The sequence below is a fragment of the Podarcis liolepis genome (assembly GCF_965112155.1).
Source record: "Podarcis liolepis genome assembly, chromosome: 13".
In the NCBI taxonomy this organism is placed as follows: Eukaryota; Metazoa; Chordata; class Lepidosauria; order Squamata; family Lacertidae; genus Podarcis; species Podarcis liolepis.
The window spans coordinates 19093607-19118099 of record NC_139573.1 but is presented as its reverse complement, the minus strand read 5'-3'; the positions used below and the strand labels follow the sequence as shown (position 1 = coordinate 19118099).

At 48.0% G+C, this 24493-nt stretch overlaps 1 protein-coding gene and 1 long non-coding RNA gene across 5 annotated transcripts; one reads left to right on the top strand and one right to left on the bottom strand.

Annotated features, from left to right (window-relative positions):
• Nucleotides 1-878: 878 nt before the first annotated feature.
• CNOT3 (CCR4-NOT transcription complex subunit 3) lies at nt 879-23445 on the bottom strand. 4 transcript variants are annotated; one of them, XM_083469366.1, is made up of 20 exons: nt 23325-23423; nt 21521-21553; nt 17035-17090; nt 16108-16182; nt 15564-15631; nt 15228-15302; nt 14439-14528; nt 12351-12479; nt 11200-11295; nt 10736-10955; nt 9618-9751; nt 9375-9431; nt 8441-8756; nt 7913-8018; nt 6812-6989; nt 6284-6383; nt 5006-5207; nt 3621-3753; nt 3298-3423; nt 879-2222 (listed from the first exon to the last, which is right to left on the bottom strand). In XM_083469366.1, exons 4-20 carry the CDS (start codon nt 16130-16132, stop codon nt 2124-2126), a joined length of 2154 nt encoding a protein of 717 aa, XP_083325492.1. In that variant the 5' UTR covers nt 16133-16182; nt 17035-17090; nt 21521-21553; nt 23325-23423; the 3' UTR covers nt 879-2123. The 4 variants fall into 4 exon arrangements, with proteins under 4 accessions (XP_083325492.1, XP_083325491.1, XP_083325493.1 ...); XM_083469365.1 differs by lacking the exon at nt 21521-21553 and having other exon boundaries at nt 23325-23445; XM_083469367.1 differs by lacking the exons at nt 21521-21553; nt 23325-23423 and adding an exon at nt 18026-20598.
• Nucleotides 15252-17674, top strand: LOC310690461. Its single transcript, XR_014518091.1, has 3 exons — nt 15252-15333; nt 16173-16268; nt 17478-17674. It is a non-coding gene; the product is annotated as an uncharacterized lncRNA (long non-coding RNA).
• Nucleotides 23446-24493: the final 1048 nt, after the last annotated feature.

The window sequence follows — 24493 nt, the reverse complement described above, 5'->3', positions numbered from 1 at the left end:
CAACAAGAACATCCCTCTGCAGGAGAAGACATCTGCATGCATGCTAAAGCTCATGACAGAAAAGGCATGGAAATAAGCTTCCATCCGTTTTTTAAAATCAGTCTATGCTTTTGTCTATGCGCAAAAGTGTGTCCTAGGCAACGCAGGCCAGTCTCAGAAAGAAGCCTGAATAAGCAGTTGGGAGTAGAAGCACCAACTGTGAAGGGGGAACATTAGAAAAACCCTCTTGAGTCAAGGTAGCCGCCCGACTACTGGCCAGGGCTGCTGTGAGTTGTAATTCAACATCTGGAGACAGCACCGTTCGCTGCTAAACTCTAGTAGGGGCATTTCAGTACCCCTACTACATTTCAGTGTACACATAAATATACATTCCCTCTTGTCACCCAAGTAATACTGGGGAAAGATCTCTTCTGTTGTTTAGTCGTGTCTGACTCTTCGTGACCCCATGGACCAGAGCATGCCAGGCACTTCTGTCTTCCACTGCCTCCCGCAGTTTGGTCAAACTCATGTTAGTAGCTTCGAGAACACTGTCCAACCATCTTGTCCTCTGTGGTCCCCTTCCCCTTGTGCCCTCCATCTATCCCAACATCTTTCCCAAGAGAGTGTTGACTAAACGTGATCCACCTGGAGCAGGAACCGGCAAGCCACTCCAATATCCCTGCCAAGAAAACTCCATGGGCAAAAACAACAGGCATATAAAAAGTTCTCTTCTGGGCAGCTTTTAAACATCGCACATCCCACGTTAAACATACAATCACTACCTTGAGTCTCTGCCCCTTCTGAGAGGCACAAAGAGAAAGCAGGGTTATTGGATTTCTTCACACCCCTTTGTTCCACAACCCCCCTTTTTATCTCCCCTTTACAAGAAAAGAAGAACATTCATATAAAACTATTTATTCATAAATATTTTCCAAAACGAAAATAGGCTTACGAAAAAATATCTTAAACAGCGGCATGGGCGGGTGCTCCAGTTCAGGGGGCTGCATGAGGAGGGAGATGGTGGGACACAGCTGTCTTTCCATCTCTCTCTGGGTTTCCCCAAGTCTTTCCCCTCCAATCAGGAATAAATTGCAAGTCATCAAGGGGGAGGGTCTCTCTGTGGGAGGAGCAGCAGATTAAGATATGAGCTCAGATACCAAATTTAGGGTGGCAACAAAATTTTGGAAAACGGGGGGTGGGGGTGGGGTTAGGAGAGAAGCAGCAAAGGGGGTGGGGGTGGGGATATACTCCCTTAAGTCAAAGTTTCAGTCAGGAAAGGGAGCTTTGGGAATTTTTCCAAACTGAATTGATGAGGACAGATGGCGTTTTGTGTCCCTCGACAACATCACCTGCAGAAGCAAGTGAAAAAATACGGCGGCCTATAAAATGTTAACAGAAGGTACCAGTCCACAAAATACTTTGTACTGGGATCCTTTCTGGCAGCCGGCTGACTTCACTGGTTGGTAACAAGTTGACGTCATTTTGCTTTTTGCCATTTCCAGCAGTGACAACTAGGCAGAGGTTGGAGCAAAGTCACCCTGAACTGTTCCCAACGCTTTTGACTATTGGGGATATTTATAGAGCCCTGTGCCCTCATCTGTCACAAACTTGGGCATATGATGGCAGCCAAATCGGGGGTGACGTCTGCACTTGAGAGGTTGGCGAGGAGGGCAAAGGAGGACAGGGTGTTGGTGTTTGCTGCAATTGGTGGCGGAAGGGGCATAATCAATTCTCCAATTTAGAAGACACACAAAAATGTAGATTGGGGGGAAAGTCCCTCTTTTGGTGGGATTCTCAAATTCTTTTTTAATCTCCACTCTCTCACCCGAACCTGGTGCACATGAAGACCCCTTTTCCCCCCGACCTCTTCGTATGCATTACAGGCAGAAGAGAGCAAGGAAAAGGCAGAGGAGAATCCCGCCACTGCCGCCCCTCCTCCTCCGTCCCGCGGTCACTTTTAAAACTTGCATGCATTTTTTTTTTAAAAAAACGTGCAGCTCGCCCCGTTCCCCCACGGTTGTGACGGGTGGGGTGTGTGGGGGGGTGATGTGGTGTTATTGGTTGGTCTTCCTTTGCTGCTGCCCCAAGCGCACCGCAGTTGTCTCTGGAAGGAAGGCTTGGCACCCCCTGCTGGCCCCAGGTCATCACTGCAGGTCCCGGTCTTCCAGGTAGCGGTATTCAAAGGTGAAACCCTCCTTTTTGCGCTGGCCCCATTTCTCGTAGTCAAAGTAGATGTAAGTGCCCTGCGCAGAAACAAGAGAGACAAAGCGTATAGGAGGATGCGCTTCCTCTTGCCCGGCAAGGAAGAGTCAGAGAATTAACAACTTAGCAATTCCGCTCTCATGTCAGATTAAAACTTGACAGCAGGAGGCAAGGGCTGGGCTACTTCCCAGTGAGGAGGAAGGGTTTTGGGGGCCCTCAGGATCCCAGTTTCATCCTCTTAAAACATTCAGAGCTGCTGAACCCCAATGCCATATAGCTATGTGGTGAGAAGAGACATCAGAATACCCATTTCAGGGGTAGGTATACAGCAGAAGAATACAGACCTCCCTCCCTTCTCTATATTTTCCTTGAAGGGAGAAGTCACACTCAGGTAACTAGCTGTCCCTGCGGACAGCGGCATGAACCACAACTGTATTAGAAGTGACACAATTCAACAATGTCCACAAGAAAACTATGTAGGACCTTGAAAATGGGAAAACTGTCCTTCCTGCTTTCTACTTTCTCCCCACCTCCCTGTTACAGAAGAAAACAAATGATTATAAAATTCCCAGTGGCATTGCATAGTCATTTTGTACTCTTAAGCCCTACTCTCAGACATTCAAGCGAAACAACATCCTTACGGGAGTTACAGCGGAATTCATGCAGACTGGAATCCTTAAAAAAACCCAAAAATTTACAATAAGGTTTTTTAGCTTTCATGACACTGGAATTAACTAGCTCAAAACTCAACAAGAAGCTCCAGGGTTTAGCAGGCAAAGTTTCTATGCTTCACCTGGCTACTTACTCTGGTCCCCACATTATTCCCCCCCCCCATTCTTCTCTTCCAGTAAGAGAAGGGCCATAGCTCAGTGGCAGAGCATCTGCTGTGCCTTCAGAGAAGGTCCCTGGTTCAAATCCTGGCATCTCCACGTAGGATTGCATAGGAACCTGTCTGAAAAACCCGGGAAAGCTACCGCCAATCAGTGTAGACAATGCCAAGCCCGATGGACCAATGGTCTGGTTCAGTATAAGGCAGCTTCCAGGGGGGTTGGGAATCCATGTGCTGGGCCCATCCTCCCCACACACCCCACATAGGAGCTTCTGTGGTCCCCTCACCTGCTCAAATTCATCAGTGATGGTCTTGGGTTCTTCGTGTCGCTGGAACCACATCATGTACTTTGTGTGGAAGCGCCAGGACTGCTTCTTCAGCGCCTTCGCTGCCAGGTATTGTGCCTTCGTGCCCTTTAAAGCATAAGGGGACAGGTGAGGGCTGTGGGATACACACATTGGTACCAGTTCCAAGCAAAGGATGCTAGTAGCACATCCATGGAGCACTTTTAGGCCTCAGTGGGGGGTGGTGGTGGTGGTGGTGGTGGTGGTGGAGAAAGGGTGGCAAAACCTGTCCATCAGAAACTACCGACAGAAATTCTACTTCTTACCTCCAAATAGTAGAAGATGAAGAAAAGGGTCTCTGTAGAGAGGCGCTGGTAGAACTCCACCGTATCGGAGTGTGGGGGAGGCATCTGGTGGTGGTAAGGAGGGGTCGGGCAGGGGTTTCGCGGCAGATATTGCCTATGAGGTTAAGAAGATGAGAGTGTTCAACTCCAGCCTGGTGGTGGTGGCGGCAGCCTCCCCATCCCCTACGTCTGCATGCACACACCTCAAACCCTACAGATAAGCTGGCTGGAGGGTTAAGTCAGTAGTTCAAGATGGCAACTGGAGTGTGTAATGGAGGAAATGAACCAAAGAAAACAGTTGAAAACGATATCAGCGATTCCTACCGGACTGTGCCAAACTCTCCCTCCATCTGCCACTATTGGGTGACTGATGGGCCTCCGTAATGTCCAACCATCTCAAGGCGGTCCGGGGTGTGGGTGGGCGTGCAATCTCAGGGTTTGGGTCCCAAGTCATTAGGGACATTATATGCTAGTGTTATAGACTGAATTCAGTCTGTGAGGACCGTCAGCCAGGGCAGATCCTGCAGGACTGGTGTTACGCTGCGTGGCCACAATCCTCTTGAAAAGTTCAACTAAGGAACTTGCTTCCCACAGGAGGCAGTGATGGCCTTGGGTGGCTTTAAAAGAGGAGGGGGCAAATTCAGAGAGAGGGTTATCAATGGCCACTAGCCATTATGGTTATGCTTGGCCTCAAGAGTTGGGAGGCAGCAACGCTTCTGAATATGCATTGCTGGAAACCGCTAGAGGGGAGACTGCTCTTGTGCTTCCTGGTTTTGCACAGGCAACTATTTGGCACCGTGAGGATAGGATGCTGGACTCAGTGGGCTTTGGACTCCACCAGGCTCTTATTTTCTTACGAATACTTGCCCCTCAAATACTGGAAATTGATGCTCTAAATCCTCAGGGTCTAGGGAGGGCATCAAGGCCAACAGCAATTGCCAGAGTGGCTCAGTTGGCAAAGCCTAAGACTCTTCATCTTGGGGTCATGGGTTTGAAATCCCACATTTGAGCACAAGATTCTTGCATTTTGGGTATTGGACTAGATGATGCTTCCAACTCTACAATTCCTTGATTCTAGGATGGCTCTTTCGCTCACCTAGCAGGAGCATCCCCATGCACTGCTTCTCCCCGCTATTGACCTGTGTGTCTCCCATGTGCAACAGTGGGTTTTTGTTGCATCCTCACAAGCAAAGGGAAGATTTTGAGTTGCGCCGGCGATATGAAAACTGGACCGACAATTTACAGTTCAGAGAACTCTTGAGGATGTGACTTGGACTGTGAAAGGCAACACCACTCGTGGCCTTCTGTTCCCAGAGGGAGCAAAGGCCCTTGACACCCACACCCCACACCAGGGCAAACCCTCTTACCGGATCCTTTCTGAATCAGAAGGATGAGGCATGTGGTGCCAGGCAGCCTCCTCCATGGCCTGTTGGTAGAGCTGCTCCTTGGTGAGAGGCACAGGCCCCAGGGGGCACACCCCGAGCGAAAGGGGGATGTTCACCTCAGATAGCTGGATGGGGGGCTGGTTGGAGGCTGGCTGGGAGGTCGTGCTCGTAATTAAGATATCAGCTGGAGCAGAAAAGGGGAAAGAATCACTCAGCGGGGACTTGACACATGCTCTCAGGATACAATTCAAGCGAGACTGGACTCTGAAGGCTGTATTTTTAAATGCAGCTCCTCCTGCTTCTCACGACAAGTCCTTTGATTCATCAAGAGTTATTATCCTTGCTACCATCTCTTAAAAGGCGGCTGTGGGTTACAGTTCAGGTCGATCTCATTTCTTGCTATTGCATGTATAAACAAAATCCTGTAAAGGCAGAACACCCCCTAGCAAACCGGGGGGAAAGAGAAGCAAATCTCTTAACTCCTCCACAAATCTCTCCGGCCTCCTCTGATCTCTTTCCAGCAGCCTCCCAAATGTTCTGCAATCTCCTCCACTCTCCAGCTTTTCAACTACACCCAAACGCTCTCCCAACGGCCAATGGGATTTGCCAGCCATTTTTTCCTGCTCCCCCGCACCCCATTTCCCACCACGCTTGGCATTTATTCATTCGTGACCTGCATAAAGCTGTGATCGTGTAAGTGGAAATCAGTGGTCTACCTGTACTACTCAGAACTTGGGAGACTTCATTTTCTCCTCCAAAATGTCTTCCTTCTCTTGCACAGACCCGCAGCCTCAGAGAACACTTTCATTTAATTTTTTATCATCATCTCATTTTAAAGCAAGCTTGACTCTGTCACAGATTCTTGGCTTAAAATATCAAGCAATGAAAAGCTCCAGGGACAACATCTGGGCCAGAAAAAAATTGATTATTGTGTTCCAGATGGCAGCCTGCTCCTCAACTGCCAACACAAATGGTGAATGGAAGGGCTGAGATCTATAGCAGAATGACTTGCCTGTAGGCCAAGGATTTTTGTTGTGTTGTTGGGGGTGGGTGTAGAATGGAACAGAGAGAGAAGAGTGGAGACTGGTGGTCTTAGAAACCACCACTTCTTATCCAAAGTAGCCACACTTCAATTTCTGATCAAGGTTGTCAGGCACACGCAGGAACGCCACAGGACTCCTAAATGTGCACCTGAACTGTGCTGACACTATTTGGCCTCCCCCTGAACCACAGGGGCAATGCCTCTCTCCCCACACTTACCCCTTTCAGCGAGATGAAGCGATGGCACGGGGTCCTCTATGCTGGAGCCGATAGCTGCCCTCTCAGCCATTGACTTCAATGTACTTAGAGGCTCAGGTGCCTGCAGGACACACAAACATAGCAAAGGAGGAGTGAGAGAAAGCTGTTTTTATGAAAGCTGCTGCAATGATTAAGACTCACAAAGAGAACACAGGCAGTTAAGTCACCTTCTCTCGGGCAAACCTACCTTCCAGGGTTCTTTTGAGAGGATGATGTGGGACAAGCACAGCCACAAACACCATAGAATCATAGAGTTGGAAGAGACCACAAGGGCCATCGAGTCCAACCCCCTGCCAAGCAGGAAACACCATCAGAGCACTCCTGACATATGGTTGTCAAGCCTCTGCTTAAAGACCTCCAAAGTAGGAGACTCCACCACACTCCTTGGCAGCAAATTCCACTGTCGAACAGCTCTTACTGTCAGGAAGTTCTTGGAGGAAAGAGGGCTGGAAGCAGCCTGTTGTGTGCGGATCACAAGCGATCGCTCACCTTGATCTCTGCTGCGGAGCTGAACTGGGGTGGCCCGTTGAGCAGGGTCTGGGCAGGCTTGCTGTCAGAGAAGCTGGGCGTGGGCGAGGCAGGAGGGTTGGCAGTCAGAGGCACCAGGAGGCTGGATCCAGTGGTGTTGCCACCGCTCGGTGGCTGCGAAGCTGCGCTGGGCTCTTTGCTGCCGAAGGAGGCGAGACACAGAAGTCAGGGTTGCACTTCCTTCAAAGCTAGAACACTTTAGGCTTGTCTGATCCAAACACAGGAAAGGAGAGAACCTGACAGATCTTTCCAGGGAAGATGTTCCAAAGTGTAGGTGCCATCATTGAAAAGACCCTCTCTGGTTGCATCTCTGGCAGTGACGGGAAGCCAAGGAAGGGCTCTGATCGTAAGGATCAGACAGGTTTATGCGGACTAGAACATTTTTCTGGAGAACATCCTGGCATAGCCTGAGTCTTTATAAAAGTCTTTATATAAAAGCACTTTAAACTGAGCCCGGAAGTAAATATGAACGTAAGAAAAGCCCTGTTGGGTCAAACCAACGACCCGTCTAGTCCAGCATCCTGCTCTCCAGTGGCCAACCAGATGCCCCAATGGGAAACCCACAAGCAGGAGCCAAGCCCAAGAGCCCCCGCTCCCTTCCTGCAGTTTCCAGCAACTGACATTCAGAAGCACTGCTGCCTCCGACCGGAGCTAAAGAGCAAAGTTATATTTTATTTATTCATCAGCAACATCTACAACCCAGCTCCTTGTGTGCCCAGATACCAAGATACACAGAAGTGTTTTTTTAAAAAAATGCTGCCAAATAATGCACTTTGCTTTGATATTTTTTGTAGTTTTGTATTCTTTTCTATTATTATTATTATTGATTTCTCTTTTGTAATTCTGGTTGCTTATATTTACCTGTATTTGTTTAAAGCAAAATTACAGAAATAAAATAAAATAATGCACTTTGCCAAAAGAGGGCAAAAATAAAATAAAAAAAGAGAGAGCAAAACACCACTTACAACCATGTAAAACTCTATGGTCTGCCCACTAGGAAAAGTGGTCCATGGTGGGAAGAGTGAGAAAGGACAGCCAGGAAGGGACAATACAGAAACTCACACAGAAGCACTGGGCGGGTTGTGCGACGCCGTCTGATTAGGCAATGCCTGGTTGCCGCTGCTTAGCGTGGAGTCTGAACTGCTGTCTGCTACCACAGAACTATAACCTAGGCAGGAGGGATTAAAAAGAAAGAAGCTCTGGCTTGACGTCTGGGCTAAACAGTCACAACGTTACACTAACGAGGGGAAACTGAGCTTCCTGGCCTAGGTGTCAATGGAGCAGCTCCTAACTTTGGCTTCGTCTCAACCCTCCCCTCCCGTAGCCTATAAAACAGCACCTGCCGGCCTCGCTACATTACAGCCTGGCCTTTAGCTATTGCTGTATAGGAAAGAACTGGCAGGCGACACTTTTCAGAGCATGGAGGATTATCCCCTGTGGGTTTTCAAGATGCTGTTGAAAAGGCACGGCTATGCAAGGCAACATCAGGCGACCCTGCTAAACACCCGGCATCTGCAACACAGCAGCCATTCCTAACCCCCCGGAAATCTTTTGGGAAACTCGAAGCAATGGCCCAGACCCCGGACTCACTGGTTGCCCCGTTCTGCTTGCTGGCGTTCTGCTGGGTGCTGGGAGGCCGGGGCTGAGAGGCATTGGTGCTGGTGGGCGGGGGCGCCACAGCCTGGGCGTAAGGGGTCGGGGTGGTGGGTGCGTGCCCTGCCGGAGGGTTAGCTTTGCCGCTCGCGTTCCCACTGCCAGCCACAGCCCCGTTGCTGTTGGAACCAGGCCCGTCCCCCAGCGAGGACGAAGTGCTGGAGCTGCCGCCCATCGGGTAGCTGGTGGGGATTGTGGGAGGCGGCTGGTGGTGGTGGTTGTGGAGGCTTTTCGAACCATTCTTCGCTGGGGACTGGGGGGAGAGAAGGATGGGAGAGGGGGGAGAGAAGATTTAGGATCATAACTGCTGCCTTTTGGCTCAAAAGAGGGCAAAACTAGGAACCACTCATGTCTCGGTTCACCCGTCCCTCCACTCTTTTAAGAGCTGGCCCAAAACATACCTTCCTTACGGTGATGGTACAGTCCTCTTATTGGGCTGTACCACCTCAGAAAATGCTTTCAGAGAGGGGAGCCCATGGGAAAGCAAACTCACATGGACAACTCCTGGCCTCTAAAAGCTAACTTTTTAGGAGGTGGCCTGATAGAAACTGTTCCCCTCTCACATGCAAGGTGTTTGTACGTTAAGGAGATTGCAATGTGGGTGTTACTCTCAAAGCAAGTGGCTCTGCCCAACCCCCCTCCCCCCAGCCCTACTCTTGCATGCATTCTGGAAGTGGTACATCCTTCACAACAGAACTGAACCAGATCAGAAGTAACATGCTGGAAATGGATCTACCTAACTAGTCCTGATGCCCCTCTGTCCCAAGAAGCCCGGGCTCCTCTCCCCTTGCCCAAATCACCAAGGGAGTTTCTAACCCATCTTCCAAAAGCCGAACCCTTGAGAGGAATGAATTCTGGGCTCCAAACTCACTTGGCTCACTTCACTGTCTGTTGATCGTCCCCGTTTCTTGTCATCTTCAGAGTTCTCCTAAAGGAAGGAAGGAAGGAAGGCCTGATTAGAATAACTGAGCTGTTACCCGTGGAACTAAGAAAGCAAGCTGGGTTTCTAACAACCTGTAGAAGCATTCAGTACTATTCGCTCAAGCTGATATAAACCCGAAAGATCCCCTTTCCTACCCCCACCCCTGGCATCGTAACAGGGGAGCCTCCTTACTGTTGTGCAGTTCGCAGGGCTGGGAGGGATTGGGGAGCTGGACGTGGTGGAGGTAGGCGTGCTGCTTGACTGGTTGAACATCTCATCCTCCATGTGACTGTGGCTGGGTGGGGAAGTGGCAACCAGGGCCTGTGCTGCAGAGTCAAGAACAAGGAGATGCTTATGAACCCAAAGAGGCTACAGTTCGTAGGCGCTGGCACAATCCAGCAGGTGGGTACTGCTGTTACAGGGTATGATCCCACTGTCCGGGCTTTGCAAGAGTTCACTGCTGTGCCACTTTATATTTGAAAAGTATACTGATATCCTGGCAAGCGCCGTCCTCCCAAAAAAAGGATTAAGAGGAAATCAGGGATCAGTATGCCCAATTCTTTACACCAGTGTTTCCCAACCTTTGTTCTCTAGCTGTTTTCGGACTACATTTCCCACCATCCCTGACCACTGGTATTGCTAGCTAGGGATGATGGGAGCTGTAGTCCAAAAGCAGCTGGAGACCGAAGGATTGGAAACACTGCTTTACACCAAACCCCACCACTACAATGCACTGAAGTAAACCAGCCTAACAAGTTTCTGGGACACAAAGACCAGCACACGCTCCTGGAGTTTTGAGAAGGGTCACGACGCAAACTCTCAGTGTCAGTAGCCCAGGTGAACAGATATAGTTCAAGCAGCAACAAAACAAAACCAAATCTCAGAACAGTTAATGAGCTGTCTAGCAATAATAAAATGCACAGAACCACAGCAGACTCTCACCAAATGCTGAATCTGCGACAACAGGCAAATGGCAGCGCCTACCCAGTAAAAGCCCAAACTTCTAATTATTATTATTATTTACTGAATTTATATACCGCCCTATACCCCGAGGTCTCAGGGCAGTTCTAAGGGTGGATGGGTATCAAGCTAAATCAAGCTCAAACTGACAGTTGCCTCTAGGCCACAGGTTTTGTTAGGAGGGAATAACTCGTTGATTTAAAATGATTTGAGGTTTGCTCCTTCACAGTTATCGTAGCTAGCGCTGCAATACTACTTCTTCCCCAAGTGAAGGACCTACTGAGTCTCAAGGCTGCTTTGGCTTCCCCCACCCAACAACCAAAAGCAGCCCACCCAAAGGAGACACTTACGAATGTCTTCTAAGTCGAGGTCATCATAGAGGAACTCGTTCTCCTCAAAATCAGGGTCCTGCGAGGAATCCACATAGTATTCCACGTCATCCTTGATCTTGCGGATGGAGTCCACGTTGATGGAGTCATTGTCCAGCATCCGCAGGATGGTCTCCAGCATCCGAATGTGGTACCGGTGTTTCTCAATGTGCCGCTTCAGGCCCTCGATCCGGTCTTGCTTCTGTGTGGCGAGGAGGGGAAGAGAGCCAGGTTCAAATCCTCGCCCATCCAGTAAGCTCACAGCATAGCACCCAGGCACCACCTCTCAGCCTGACCCCCAACCTCACAGAACCTTGTTTCTTGTGGGGTCTCAGAAGTCCTAGCTCCCACAGATACCTCCACCTCGGCTTTAGACCTGTGAGGTGATGCCATTTCCCCAAACACAGCCCTCTGTCCTCCGAGGAGGACATCATCCATCGACTCACATCCTTGTCTCCTTTCTTCTTGCGCGTCTGGACAGACAGCGACTCCACTTCGCTCTCAAACTGATCCACCTGCATGTTCAAGGTGTCTATTGTGTTCTGAAGGAAGGACAGACAGAAAGAAACATGTTATTCTCCCCAATCCTCCCTCACCATGGAAAAGAGGTTCTCCCTCTTGCCAATGAGTGGCTAACCGTGGTCATCCAGATATTATTGGACTAAAACTCGCACCATCCCCAGCCACTGGCTGGGCTTGCAACACCAACAGTATCTGGATGGGCATAGATTTCCCCTACAGCCCCAGACCAGGCCTCATGGCTCTCTGTTTGCTAGCATTAGAAAACAAAGCCTGGCAGGTAGAGCTCTTGGGTTCAAGTGAAGTGACAAAACTTTTTTTGGTGGGGAAGAGGGAGGAATCTGTCTCCCCCCCCCCATGTCTGAACCTCAAGCCTCCAATGTCAACTGTGAGTGGAAAGGGAGGACCACATGTATCACATGGCATAAGGTCACAGTTTACATCCAGTACTATAAAAAGAGGAAGTTTTAAAGCAGGAAGAAGAAGAAGAAGAAGAAGAGGAGTAGTAGTAGTAGTAGTAGTAGTAGTAGTAGTAGTAGTAGTTTGGATTTGATATCCCACTTTATCACTCCCCAAAGGAGTCTCAAAGCGGCAAACATTCTCCTTTCCCTTCCTCCCCCACAACAAACACTCTGTGGGGTGAGTGGGGCTGAGAGACTTCAGAGAAGTGTGACTAGCCCAAGGTCACCCAGCAGCTGCATGTGGAGGAGCGGAGACGTGAACCCGGTTCCCCAGATTACGAGTCTATCGCTCCTAACCACTACACCACACTGGAAGGGGTTATTGGTGGTCCTCTGGTTGCTAACAGAGTCTATAACCTCCATCAGTCCCAGTCAGCTCAGCCCGGCTTCGGCTGGGGAGGGTGGGATATAAATAATTTATTATTATTATTATTATTATTATTGGTCAGGGCTGATGCCAGTTGGATGTAGTCCAAGGGTATATGGAGGGCCTGGGGCTCTCCTGCTCCTGCTTTAAAGCCACGCCCCTTAAAAACCAGAGCTTCCTTCTCCCTTTGTCTGCTAAAAAGCAGCTCCTCCTTCCAGGCACTTAGCAGCCAGCCTCCACTTGTCCTCACCGTCAGCCACTGCCCGACCTCCTCCTTTTCCTTCTGGGCTGGGTCCACCTTCTGCGCCAGGCCCAGGCCCTCCTTCGAGTAGGCTTTCGTCTTGGTCTCACGTTCCACTACCTTGAACCTCTCCATTTGCTGGAAAAGACAGACCAGAGGCAACTAGCTGAGCTAAGGGCCGCTGAGAAGTCCAAGCTATCAGCATATATTCCCCGCTCAGTGAAAAGGCAGAAATCCTCAGCAGCAGCAAAGGAGATAAATTGCAAAAAAATAAATAAATCTAGATGAATTACTCCCAAGTATGTTTCAACCCCCGTTTTCAATCTTCAATCAGGGTGGGGAAAGGGTAACTCTTCCCAGGCTTCTTATCATTGGTGGACTGAGAATTCTATCTGCAGTAGGCATTTAAAGGATACAAAATGGGATCTTACTTTGTTAAAAGGGACCATTCAATCACACAATTCTCCCACCTACATCCTGAAGCAAACCCCTACGGGGAATTGGTACTTTTCCTGAACATGGAGACTGCTTGGTTCTGGCCTTAAATTGCCCAGCACGCTTCCGCTGGGCAATTCTTCATCACAGAGACTGCAGATCCAGCCCAAGAACCATAGGCAGCAGAATAAAGTGGCAGAATCCTCAGGTAGAATGGACTGTTCTATTCCAGACAGCAATGGAGGGATAACCATTTCTAAATCATTCTTGAGTGTTTTTTTAAAAAGCCCACTGCAAGTAAAAAAACCAGCGCAGTAGAAAGGATGTGGTTGGATTAGAATCTTTCTACTACTGTGTTGCTTGTTCCCTGGCAGAGGCATTTAGTTTGGTGGGTAGGTTAGGGGTGGAGGTCCTTTAGGGACATTTAAAAACAGCTTTGCCTCATCTGTAGTTTGAAGTGCTACCTTCCACCCCAAGATCCTACCACTCCAATTCAGCTGCCACGTTTAAACTGGGCCACATAGCTCCATGCCCCAAGAGAGCTCTGCATCCCATCCCCTGTTAACTAAAGAATCCTGGCTCCCTAACCATTAGCTGGAATTTGCCAGGATCCCTTCCTACCCAGGAATTCCAGGCTTCAGGCCTATTTTTGTAACTTTACCGACAGCTTTTTCAACCATCCCATTTTGTCTCTGAAGCTTTTTTTTTCCAAAATAAAAAATGAAAACTTGTGAATATAGTGCGTGTGCGTGTATGGAACTCATAAGAAATGGCTCTGCACACATTACCTTGCAAAAGGAGATTAAAGGCAAACCTATAAAAAATGTGTATGTACCAATGCATTTTCAGTCACACATCACATGCCAAGAAGCCAGTGTCGGCTGCAAGTACCCACAGCAATAAACATGTAAGCAGCCATTTAATGCACAAAGTTGCCCTCAAGTTTGAATGATCCAACTAATATGCAATTTGTGCCCCCGTGAATTGGTCAGTGATCGCCCTTTCTTTGCCACAGTGAACACACAGCACTTGGGCTTGATGGTTCTGCATTAGAAGATAACAGACGAGATTTACAGCAGTACAGAACGGTGCAGAAAAGAAAAGAAAAAGTTAAAATCTGAATATGCATCATGCCAGTCTGTGCACATCATCATGGCAAATACAAAACTCTGCTTGCCTGTTGCAAAACAGTTGTCCAAGTGTTAAACTCCTTTCCTAAAGGGCCCAGGAAAGTCTTGGGTCACAGCTCAATAGACCTTTCCCCTGGGTGTCTTTAAACCACCTCTATAACTTTACCATCTATCCCATGTTGTCTCAATCAGAAGACCTGCTCCAAAGGGATCCTGGGCTCCTCACAGAACCCCTTTCTGCAAAAGTCTCCCAGTCAATATCTGGACTGTAAAGGCAAGCTGGCTCACCTTTATGAGGTCACACTACTTACTAGCCAATTGCAATGCTGTGGGGGAGGAGCTAAGCAAAGTTAAGCCCACGTATAAACAGGAGATCCTCAGCAAAACTAAGAACCAGTATGAAAATAGCTGAAGGCAATAAAATGTGTTAGTTTTATACCTTTGGTAGACACATAATTTCCCAAAATAAACCCCCAATTAATTAGGTATCTTGACAGGCACCAATATGTAGCAGGTAGTAGATTCTTCTTACCGTCTCAATGAGTTTTCGGTTGTCTATTAGCTGCCTTTTGTCCTTAATCTCATTGGATGCAACCCACGTCTTGATCTGGTCCCTCAATCTCTGCAGAAGAAGAAGAGCCAGTTAAGCAGGTAGGTGGGATCGGTTGGGGAAAAGATACCAACCTACCTTTCCTCCAATGAATGAAGGCTAGTGGTCAGAGGTATGAGCAAACAGAAGTAGCAACCTCTAGATTGTTCATCATATGCTATCACCGCTAGAATTGGCATTAGCGAACAAAGAAGCTAGCCTTTCCTTGCTCCAACAATTAGAATTCACTTTCTTTTAACAGAATCTAAACTCACTAAACAGGCTGTCCTTTGTGAAAAATCTATGCTTTTCCAAGCCTCATTCTTACTCAAATTCAGCCATGTCTGATCTGATGTTTTAAACCTCCAACCAATGGTCAGGGATGATGGGAGGTGTGGTTTAAAACATCAGGAGGACAACAGGATGGAGAAGGCTGATCTAATCTATACATCCTTGCTACCCCAAGGCATTCTCACAATGAAGCTATGACACCCCCCCCAAAAAACACCTAGGTACTTTCCCCTTCTCAATGGAGCCATACCTGTGTCCAGGCCACCCCAACCTCTACTCTCTAACTATAAACCAGCAAGTCCTGTGGGGAAAGAGTGCGCCATCTTCCTCTGCTCCTTCCAAAGGGGCCCCTAGAGTCCTGATACTCAGATCACTCTAAACCCAACATTCCCTAAATTTGGTAAGAAAAGATCTGGAAACAAGCCCAGGCAAAATGTTTACCTGGAGTTTTTTTATTTCTTTTTTCAGATCGGCTTCATATTTCTCCTTCTGGTTGGCATTAGCTGCATTGTGGAGCTGTTGCATAGGGAGAAAGAGGAAACAAGAGGTGGGGTGAGAAAGATGGAGACCCCAGGGCTCAGGGTGGAGATCAATCCAGAGCAGGAAAAAAACGGAGCTGAAAAAATTCCAAGTGGGGGGGGGGAGAGGAAGAGAAACCTCTGTGGACATAGCAACAAGAACAATTACAGGGCAATGTGATGGTCTAAAAGGCTAGTGTGGGGTGGATGTCAGAGAATAGGGCAGAATTTAGGAGGAGAGGCCGCTGCCAGCCCTCACCTTCTGCCAGATATCTTCAAACTGCTCCACGCCTTCCGACACCTTTTTCAAACACCGATCAATCTCACCTGGGGAGAGAAAATCCCTGCTGTGAGCAATCGTAAGATCTACCTTGCCCAGACCTGGCCATTCCTCCTCCCAGTCTGAGAGGAGAATCCTGGAACGGTGGTTCTCCTCTCCCTCACCTTCCCACAAGCCTGCCCCTCTCACCCTACTGAAGTGCAGGATCCGTCCTTTGACCAAAACAGAACCGAGCCACCTCTCCCCTTCCTAAACTCCTCTCTCCCTTCAGAGCATAGTTACTGCTTTCTAACATCCCAAGTCATTCTCCACTTCTAAAAAAAAGGGGGGGGCTCTTGCTCCTTTAGTCAACTCTTCCCTCCACTCTAACCAACGAGACCCCACCCTCTCCAAGAGAGCTCAGAGGAGTCCTGGCTCTGGCCCAGCTGTTCTGATGAGCAGCCCCACCCTCTTTTGCAGGCCAGCCAGGTGCCTAGCATGTATTAGTAGCCTGAGCTTGGAGAGTGCAGGTAGGCTCCCTTACCTTGTAGCTTCCTCTTGTCTGCCATGTTTCCTTCACTATAGAGGGGCTCTCTTCATACTTTATAGAGCGTTGACGCTTTAAGAAAAGCCAGCAGAAAGACAAGGTTACGAAGCACGCCCAGGACAGAAGTAGCACCTCCTGCTGGAAGGTGCTAAATGGAGGTAAGCAGGATGAGTAAGATTTGAGCTACTGCTTTGTTTTAACCGGCAGAACATTTACTGTTTTCGGCAGCTGTATATATAACAAAGTAGAAGTCACAGGTAAGGCTTTCTTCAACACGGCGCTTCCCCCTGTTGATTTCTACCCGTTAAAAGCAGAGAGTTTCTGTCCAATGAAAAGTAAAGGCCACAAACCTAGCCGAATCACAGAGATTATCCCAGGAGAAAGTGGGCAAGTGGGAGGTAATGCCTTGGGGGAAGTATTCTATAGACCGGGAAACTGGACCCAGTGGAATTAAAGAACTCCTTCCCACCGCCCCCCCCCGGTGACCATGCAACAGGCAAACACTCAGCGTGTGGAGCTTTACTCAGTATTTGGGTGATGCAACACTAGGGAAAGCTTCATCTGTTGAGTTTGGGTTTTTTTAATCATGCAGCTCTTAAAGGCACCCAGTCTTCCAGAAAAAACGTAAAACACATTGATCGTTCAAGGTGGAACAGATTTGGAGCAGGGATTTCCCCAACCCCATCATACCATATTTTTATCTGCCACACTCTCCTACAGTCTTTTCCAGACTGAGCCTTTGGTGCACAAGACAGTTAGGCTTCTTACAAGGCCCAGAAGACTTGGGTGGTTTCACAAGCCAAACAGCTTTTTATTTTGTCCATTAAAAACAAAAACGGACTAGGTGCCAGCTTTTCTGTGCTCTGTTATTTGACAGTGTTGCTTTAACCAGGCTAGGGGATGCATTATGAGGCTTGCACTCACCTAGTGGCCCCTGGGCGCTTGTTGTCTCTCTCTCTCTCTCTTTTCCAGCCAGGTTCCTATGCAGGTGAGAAAAAGCACATGACTCACAGGGGGAAAGAGCCCCACCTTTTCCTCCTCCCCAATCCAGCTGCCCACCATGTCAGGCAGCAAGCTGGGAAGCCCAAGAGGCACCTATAAAGGCACAGTGGTGGCTGGCTGGGGCTACTGCAGTCTAAGGGACTCAGGCCTGGAATGAAGCAAAAGTACAGGCCTTGCAGATGGAAGAAATGGTTCCTGGCTCCCCAGACAATGGAGTTGTCCTAGACTAGCAAAACCCCAGCACTAGGGGTTGTTACTTTTTTTTTCCTGGCAGGGAAACACCTGCCCACCCCACCAGAAGTTGAGTGGGTTAAGCTTTCCTCATCTATACATCAGGAAAAGCTGCATTTCTCCTTGTCACACAGGTATTAAAGGCACAGGAGCCCTGCTGGGGGGAAAGCTGGCAATCCCACCAGTCACTAGTGCAGGTTTGTGAAGAGATGCTTGCAAAGGTGTCTGCAAAGCAGGATGTTTGTTTTTTCTTCCCAGACTGAAAATATGCCACAAACAACATCCATTGTTAAGCCTGTGCAATTTGAACTAGTAAATGTTTATGGGTTTATTCACATGTCTGAACTAGCCCCTATTCTCTCTCCAAAATTCTCAGCTAACGCAACACATTTTCCATTCTCCTTTTGGAAAATCATGCAGCAGAATTCTGAGTGGACTGGACCACTTTAGACTTGCGGGCAGGGGAAGGGGGAGAGGGAATGCAATGGTTGAGTGCACAATGAAAAACAGGGGGGACCATAAGGAGGAGACAGATTCTCACCTAGCTTGGTACCTGCGGATGGATACTAGTTTTCTACCATTTTGAATCAAATGTAAGGGAGAATTCAAAACCGTGACCCACACCTGCAGTGGCTCAGCCCAGCTTATCACTTCCTTCTGCTACCCGAGCTAGACTACATACCTGCCAGGCTCTTCACCATTTCTCTCCCAAAGATTCCATACCCTGGTAGGCACCTGCCCTCCAGCTTCAGCTTCCAGAAAACTTAGGAAGTCTTTCCTTGCCTGTTTCTCTACTGCCAACTGCAAGATCCCACCATACACACCCACCCACCCACCCTCAAGGAATTGTGAGTCTGGGTCTCCCACCTCACCCCTTCAGAAACGAAGCTTTCTTCGCAAAGAGGCATCAGTAGACCAACAATAAATGTGAATTTGGGGTGACCCAGGAAGTTCCTAACATTTTCCTATTCCAAGCAGGGGACCTGGGTCAAAAGCCAGCTCTGGAATAAAAGCAACTTGGTTCAGCGCACGTCTACTCAGAAGTAAGCACCACCAAATTCGAAGGGAATTATTCTCCAAGCAAGCATGCGCAGAATTGCAATTTTTGGAGTTTCTAAGTCCTCACTTGGAGATGGTACCTAAACCTCTAAATGCACCAGGTTCCCCTTACCTGCTATGGAGGGAAATCAGAATCTCACGACAAGCTGGGGAAGAGGGCAGGAAGGGCTTCACTGGAAGAACTGGGCATTTTTAAGAAAATTAACCAGATGCTGTTCCAGTGCCCTTAAAGGCAAGTTCATCTGCAAACATCAGCAGGTGGCTATGCTTCTTTTCACACTACGAAAAGCTTCACCTGCCGATTTCTGCATATCAAGCTGCCATTAAAGGCACAGGAGTCCAGGCCAGGCACTCTGATAACATTAGACCAGGGGTGGAGAACCTGTGGCTCTCCAGAGGTTGCCGGACACCAGCTCCCATCAGCCCCAGCCAGCACAGTCAACGATCAGGGAAGATGGGAGCTGTAGTCCAATAGCCTGAGAAAGAAGAAAAACAGCAGTGATTTGCTCACTGACATGAACAGCTTGGTGAGCAGAATCAAAAGCAAAACAAAACCCTTACAGTAAGCAATGGTGACACCAACATCTAAGATGGCAAACTTGGGCTTTTACTGAAACTACTGTAAGTTATAGGATTCCTTCTGGGTTTTTGTTGGGGGTGTTTCTTTTGGTTTGTATTCTGTTCCTGTGGCTGTCATAAAACAGCTATTTACAGCCTCATGTCAGTTACTTATATCTGCCATACTGATACAGCTCAGTGTCTACATTTTCTACATTCAAGGAACAACCCCCGTTTGCCAAGGAACCACTGCAAAAGATTGTGGGGCATATTCTAGAGTAAACAGTTCAGTTAATGTGGAGCACTGCATCTTGAGCAAGGGATTCATGTAGAAAGCTGCACTATACAAAGTCACACTTCTGGCCCATCTAGCTTAGTAATGTCTACACTGACTGGCAGCAGCTCTTCACGGTTTCAGGCAGAACTCTTTCCCAGCTTGGGGAAGTCAAGGCTTGAAACGTGGAGCCTTTCGCATGCAAAACATGTGTCCTACTGATGAACTACGAACCTTGTGTTGTATATAAGCAACACTTTCTGTTGTCTAGCCCAACTGATTTCATGGCCTGAGTAACCGAGTTGCAGTGTTTTGGGAAATAAAACTCTCTCGAGCCGCACTGTACATATCAACCTACCTAGCGCAGCCCCAACAGCCTTCTGACTTGCTGCAGAATATGTCCTACATGCTTTGCAAAGGTCTGGGTTTTGCTTGCTGTGGAGTGACAGGGGGTTGGTGGAGGGGGGGAAAGGAGGCATATCTGGAGAAGACTTACAGCTGGATCCCATGCTGTATCTGACATGGAAGTGATGCCCACTTTGTCCAATAGGACTGAATAGTGACTGCTGCAAGTATCCTGAGGCTTTCGCTACATTTATGTCACAGTTCACTGGGCTTCAATTCTGGAGTATTCTAAAGCTATCTCTGCATTTATGCATCCTGTAAAGTGCACCCCCTGGAAATATTTATTTTTATATACCCTTTATATCATTTTGTATAACTGCTCTGTGCAATCCCCATAGGATATTTTATTTGGGGGGGAGGGGGGAATTGCTGCAGAGGAGACCACAGATAAAAGAAAAACCTAGATTGACACACAGTCCTGAACCTCTGGTACCCAACCAAAAGGTCCCATTTGCAGAACATGGTGGCAACATGGAATGCTGCCATGTACCCAGTGTGTGAGTGGCCCCCACTAATTTGTGACTGCCTGAAGGAGGCAGCCAAGCTAAATGAAAACAGCCTTGCTTCTCTAAGTGTGGTGTAGAAGCTAAGAGTCTGAGCTGCGATTCAGAAAATTCAAGATTCGGATCTCAATCTCCATTATGAACTTGCTACGTGGCCGTAAGAAAGCCACTTTCTCTTTGCCTCACCTGGCACCTGCAATATGGGGATAATAATATCAAAGGAATTGGATGAAGTGGGCATGGCTCACATGGGGGGTGTTTAACCACAGGAGAGAGGAACACACAAGCCTTTGGAAAGTTAAAGAAAAATCAAGGAAGGCAGGAGACGGTTCACAAAAAAAGAGATGGGAGATGCTTTGGCACTGATGCTTTTTTAAAGGGCTAGATGAGTGCTACTGCACTTGAATGATGAGCAAGCTCAGTCCCAACATATTTATAGGCCTTAAAAGAAGGAGAGAGAACTTTTACTGTGATTTATGTCACAGGTAGTGACCAATAGGTAGCTAGGCCCATTGAACAACTTATACGTAAATGCAATCAACACTCTATATGGAGGAAAATGGCAATTTCCCACCTATAGTTTTGAATGCTGAGTAAATGCAGTTCTCCTGCAAAAGGACCACAGTTTTTTTACAGGGTCATCTGGATCCTGTGCCTTAATAACATCTGGAAAGACCCCTTCCCACCCCCTATCAGCAATAGGGAACACTGTCATCAAACTGTTCAAGATTAACATTTACTAGGATTTGATATATTAGCATTTCCCAGAGTCAAAGGTTTAAGGACAGCCTTGCCATCAGGTTACCATCAGCTAATGTGGTCCAATCCACCTAGGAATTCAAATCCCATTTCAGTTGCGGCCTCAGAGTGTTCCCCACAGACGAGTCATTACCTCTCAGCCTCTAGTCCCTGACCTGGTACTGTCTATTCTAATGGGCAGTAGCTCTCCCAAAGCCTCAAGCAGTGGCCTTTCTTAGCCCTGCTATTAAAGGATAATTTGACAGTCACAATTGAACCTGGAACTTTTATGAACTTGCACATCCATTTAGATCATTTGGAGAGGCCTTTCTCCATCTCCTGCTGTCATCAAGAGATTGGGCTGGTGACAATGCAGGAAGCAGTTATAGAATCTCCTGCACCAGGAAATGTTCTTCGCTCCTACCCTGCTGGTGTTTAAAGACCACCTGAAGACTTAATAAATATTTTAACAAGCTTTTCAATTTCCGCTTTTTTTTCTTTTTAAAAATCTGATGTATTGCATTTTTAAAAACTATGTTGTGTTTGATATTTTAAATTTTTTTGTTGTAATCTACTGGGCAGCTTTTATAAATATATAAACAAATGCACATATACTGTATAGGCAAAGTGCATTCTCTACCTTCAAGCCTTCAACATGTCCTGAACCCAAGACCTGAAAAAATAATAATACAGGGATTCCACTTGTGCACATAATCACTGAGCTATTATGGTACAATATTAACGGTGTGCCTTACAGAACAGAAGAAATATTCCAAGTTCCTAGGATCACACACAATTTTTAAGCACCAGCCCTGGAGGAGAAAGGGGAAATTCAATATCTTTGGTAGTAGCCTCAATTTGTAAGCAGCTTAGTAGTAAAGCACACGTTCTGCATGCAGAACATCCAAAGTTTTGTCCCCAGCATCTCCAGGTAGGACAGAGAAATACTCCTTTCTGAAAACTTGGGAGAGCTATGACAGGTCAGTGTAGACAATACTAGACAGACCAATGATCTGATTTGATAAAATATGGCTTCCTGTGTTTCTGCCAAGCTATTGAGATTTCACTAGGTCTTTACATATTCTACATAACAGCTGTAAGGCTGACCAAGGTGTGACTTGTAATGTACTTTTTACATTACAGTCAGTGATTGGCTATAGTACCAAGCAAATCTGGCACTGGAGGCAGAATTCTGAATCTTAAGAATCTTCACTTTCAATTGGGGGGGGGGGAATGTATATCTCTAGCCCTTAAGTCTGCAAAGTGTGCAGGTAGAGGCCAATGAAATCTCAAAAGCCAGCAAGCCATCCCATAGATAAGAGGCTGCAGCTTCATTCCTCTGCCTACTTACTGCCTTGTCTCTGCCTGCAACTAGCAAAAACCAAAACCAGTTAAGAGAAAAGAAACAAATAGATATGCAGACAAATAGATATGCAGAGCTACACATTCCTCTAGTAATTCGTTACGAATTGTTATCACTCTGAAGTTACTTATAGTTAAGAGATGCACTTATATGCTAATAGGGGTTTTCCAACCATTGAATGCTGCACTGAGAAATACTCCAGATCCCTCCCCAGGTGCACAGACGCCCCTACAGGACCCTATAACACACATCCACACACAAGCGGGGGTGGGGGGGGAGAGGTGGCTTTATGAAAGCAACGTGTTTTTTCTAACGGGTTCCTTTATTTCTTTTAGCTACTTCAGCAACATAACATGCATTGTGGAACCTTAAAGACTAACACATTTTATTACGGCATAAGCTTTTGCAAACGAGAATCCACTTCATCAGATGCCACAATGCTTATACCATAATGAGATCTGTTAAGTCTTTAAAGTACCACAATACTACTTTGTTGTTTCTGCTTAAACAGACTACCCGATATAGGAATCGTTTCAGTAATACAGATCTCTCTCTCATACACACACACACACACACACACACACACACACACACCTCTCTATGGACCTCTCCAAATCAGTATAAACTATATGTGCAAGTTTTCCAGGTGATCACAAGGACCCACAACCCTCCTTGGATCAAAGTAGCCCTCATCACACGGCGCCCGCCCCACATCCTCCTGCCAGAGGCTCTCGCTCCACCCCAGGCGCTTCTTCCCCACAGAGGCATGTGGGCCTCACATCCTATAGGTGCAGGTCCTACCTGTGGAACCGCATCGCCCCCCCGCATCCTCCCCAGCAGGGCGCCCTTCGTGGCCCCTGAGCACCGCTGCAACCCCAAACACCTGGCCCCCAACAGAGGCCCCCTCCGCCTGCAGCCCCCCGCGCAGCAGCGCCTACGGAAACACCTTCCCCCTATACAGCGCCCACCTCCTATAGAGCCCCCTATAGACCTCCCATTGGCCACGCCCCCTACGGAGCTCCCGTAGGTACTCGTAGGCCCCGCCCCCTAGGCTAGGCCCCGCCCCTTCTCGCTCTCTCACCGGCGGCTCCGGAGTCTCCGGGTCTCTCTCTCTCTCTCTCTTTTTCCCTCTCTCTCTCCCTCTCCCCCCTCTCTCGGCCTCCGCGGCATCCAAGATGGCGGCAGCCTCCCCCCCCTCTCCTTCCGCTAGACCCGCCTCTGGCTAAACTCCATTGGACGAGTCACCCGCCCTTCAAGATAGTCTCTGTTTCCATTGGGTGGTGGGGAAGGGGCTGGTGGAGGGAAACCGGGGCGGGACGACGCGGCGCAGCCGCAGCTGTCATTTACATAAATACCTTTAATCTATTGGTTAAGGTGGTAAGTCCGTCAAAGCGTATCCGTATACTGATTGGCTCAGTAGGTACGGATGTAGCCAGTGTGACCACGCCTACCAGCCCGCGGAAAACAACCCGAAGGGGCGGGGCTTGTAAGCAGAACAGATCGCCTAATGGTCATAAAAAACGTCCCTCAAGTCTTACTCGTTCATGATTGGCTATACTTCTTCCAACGCGCGTACTCGTGGGCATAGAATCATTTATTGGATAGCAGTTCTGCCACTCAATCTAATAGTATTGCTGTTTGGCTGCTAGAGGGATTCGGAGGCGAGGGATATTTCCAGGCGGTAATTCTCTATTGGCTGTAGCGAAGCAAGCCTGCACACGTTGGCCTCCCATTGGATGGTTGTACTGCCCCCAAAAACCCTTCTTCCTTTGTACTGGCTTGCATAGTTTGAGGCGGGTCACAGTGAAGAAACGTGAGGCGGGGGCGAGGCCAAGGAGTTTTCCCAGAATCCTGATTGGTACAGGTAAGTGAGGTACCCTGTCACTTAAAATCACAATAGCCAATAACACAGGAGGGAATGAGCTCACTCTAAGGTGGGTATTGATAGACTTCTGTCTCAGCCAACATTTGCCAACCTGGCGCCTTCCAGATTTGAACTACAGTTCCCATCAGGCCATGGGGGCCTTGTAGTCCAAAACATCTGGAGGGCGCCAGGTTGGCGATGGCTGGTCTAGGCATCACTATTTTCACTCCTAGCTGCAGCTCACCTCTTTTGGAGGGATAGTTGTAGCCTTACTAGTATACCCTCACACCCCTTCATCATTCACTGCCATGCAACTGAGATGAGTCCGCCCCTCACAAACATTTCTCTGATGAAAATAGGACTTTCTATTCCATAATAATAATAAT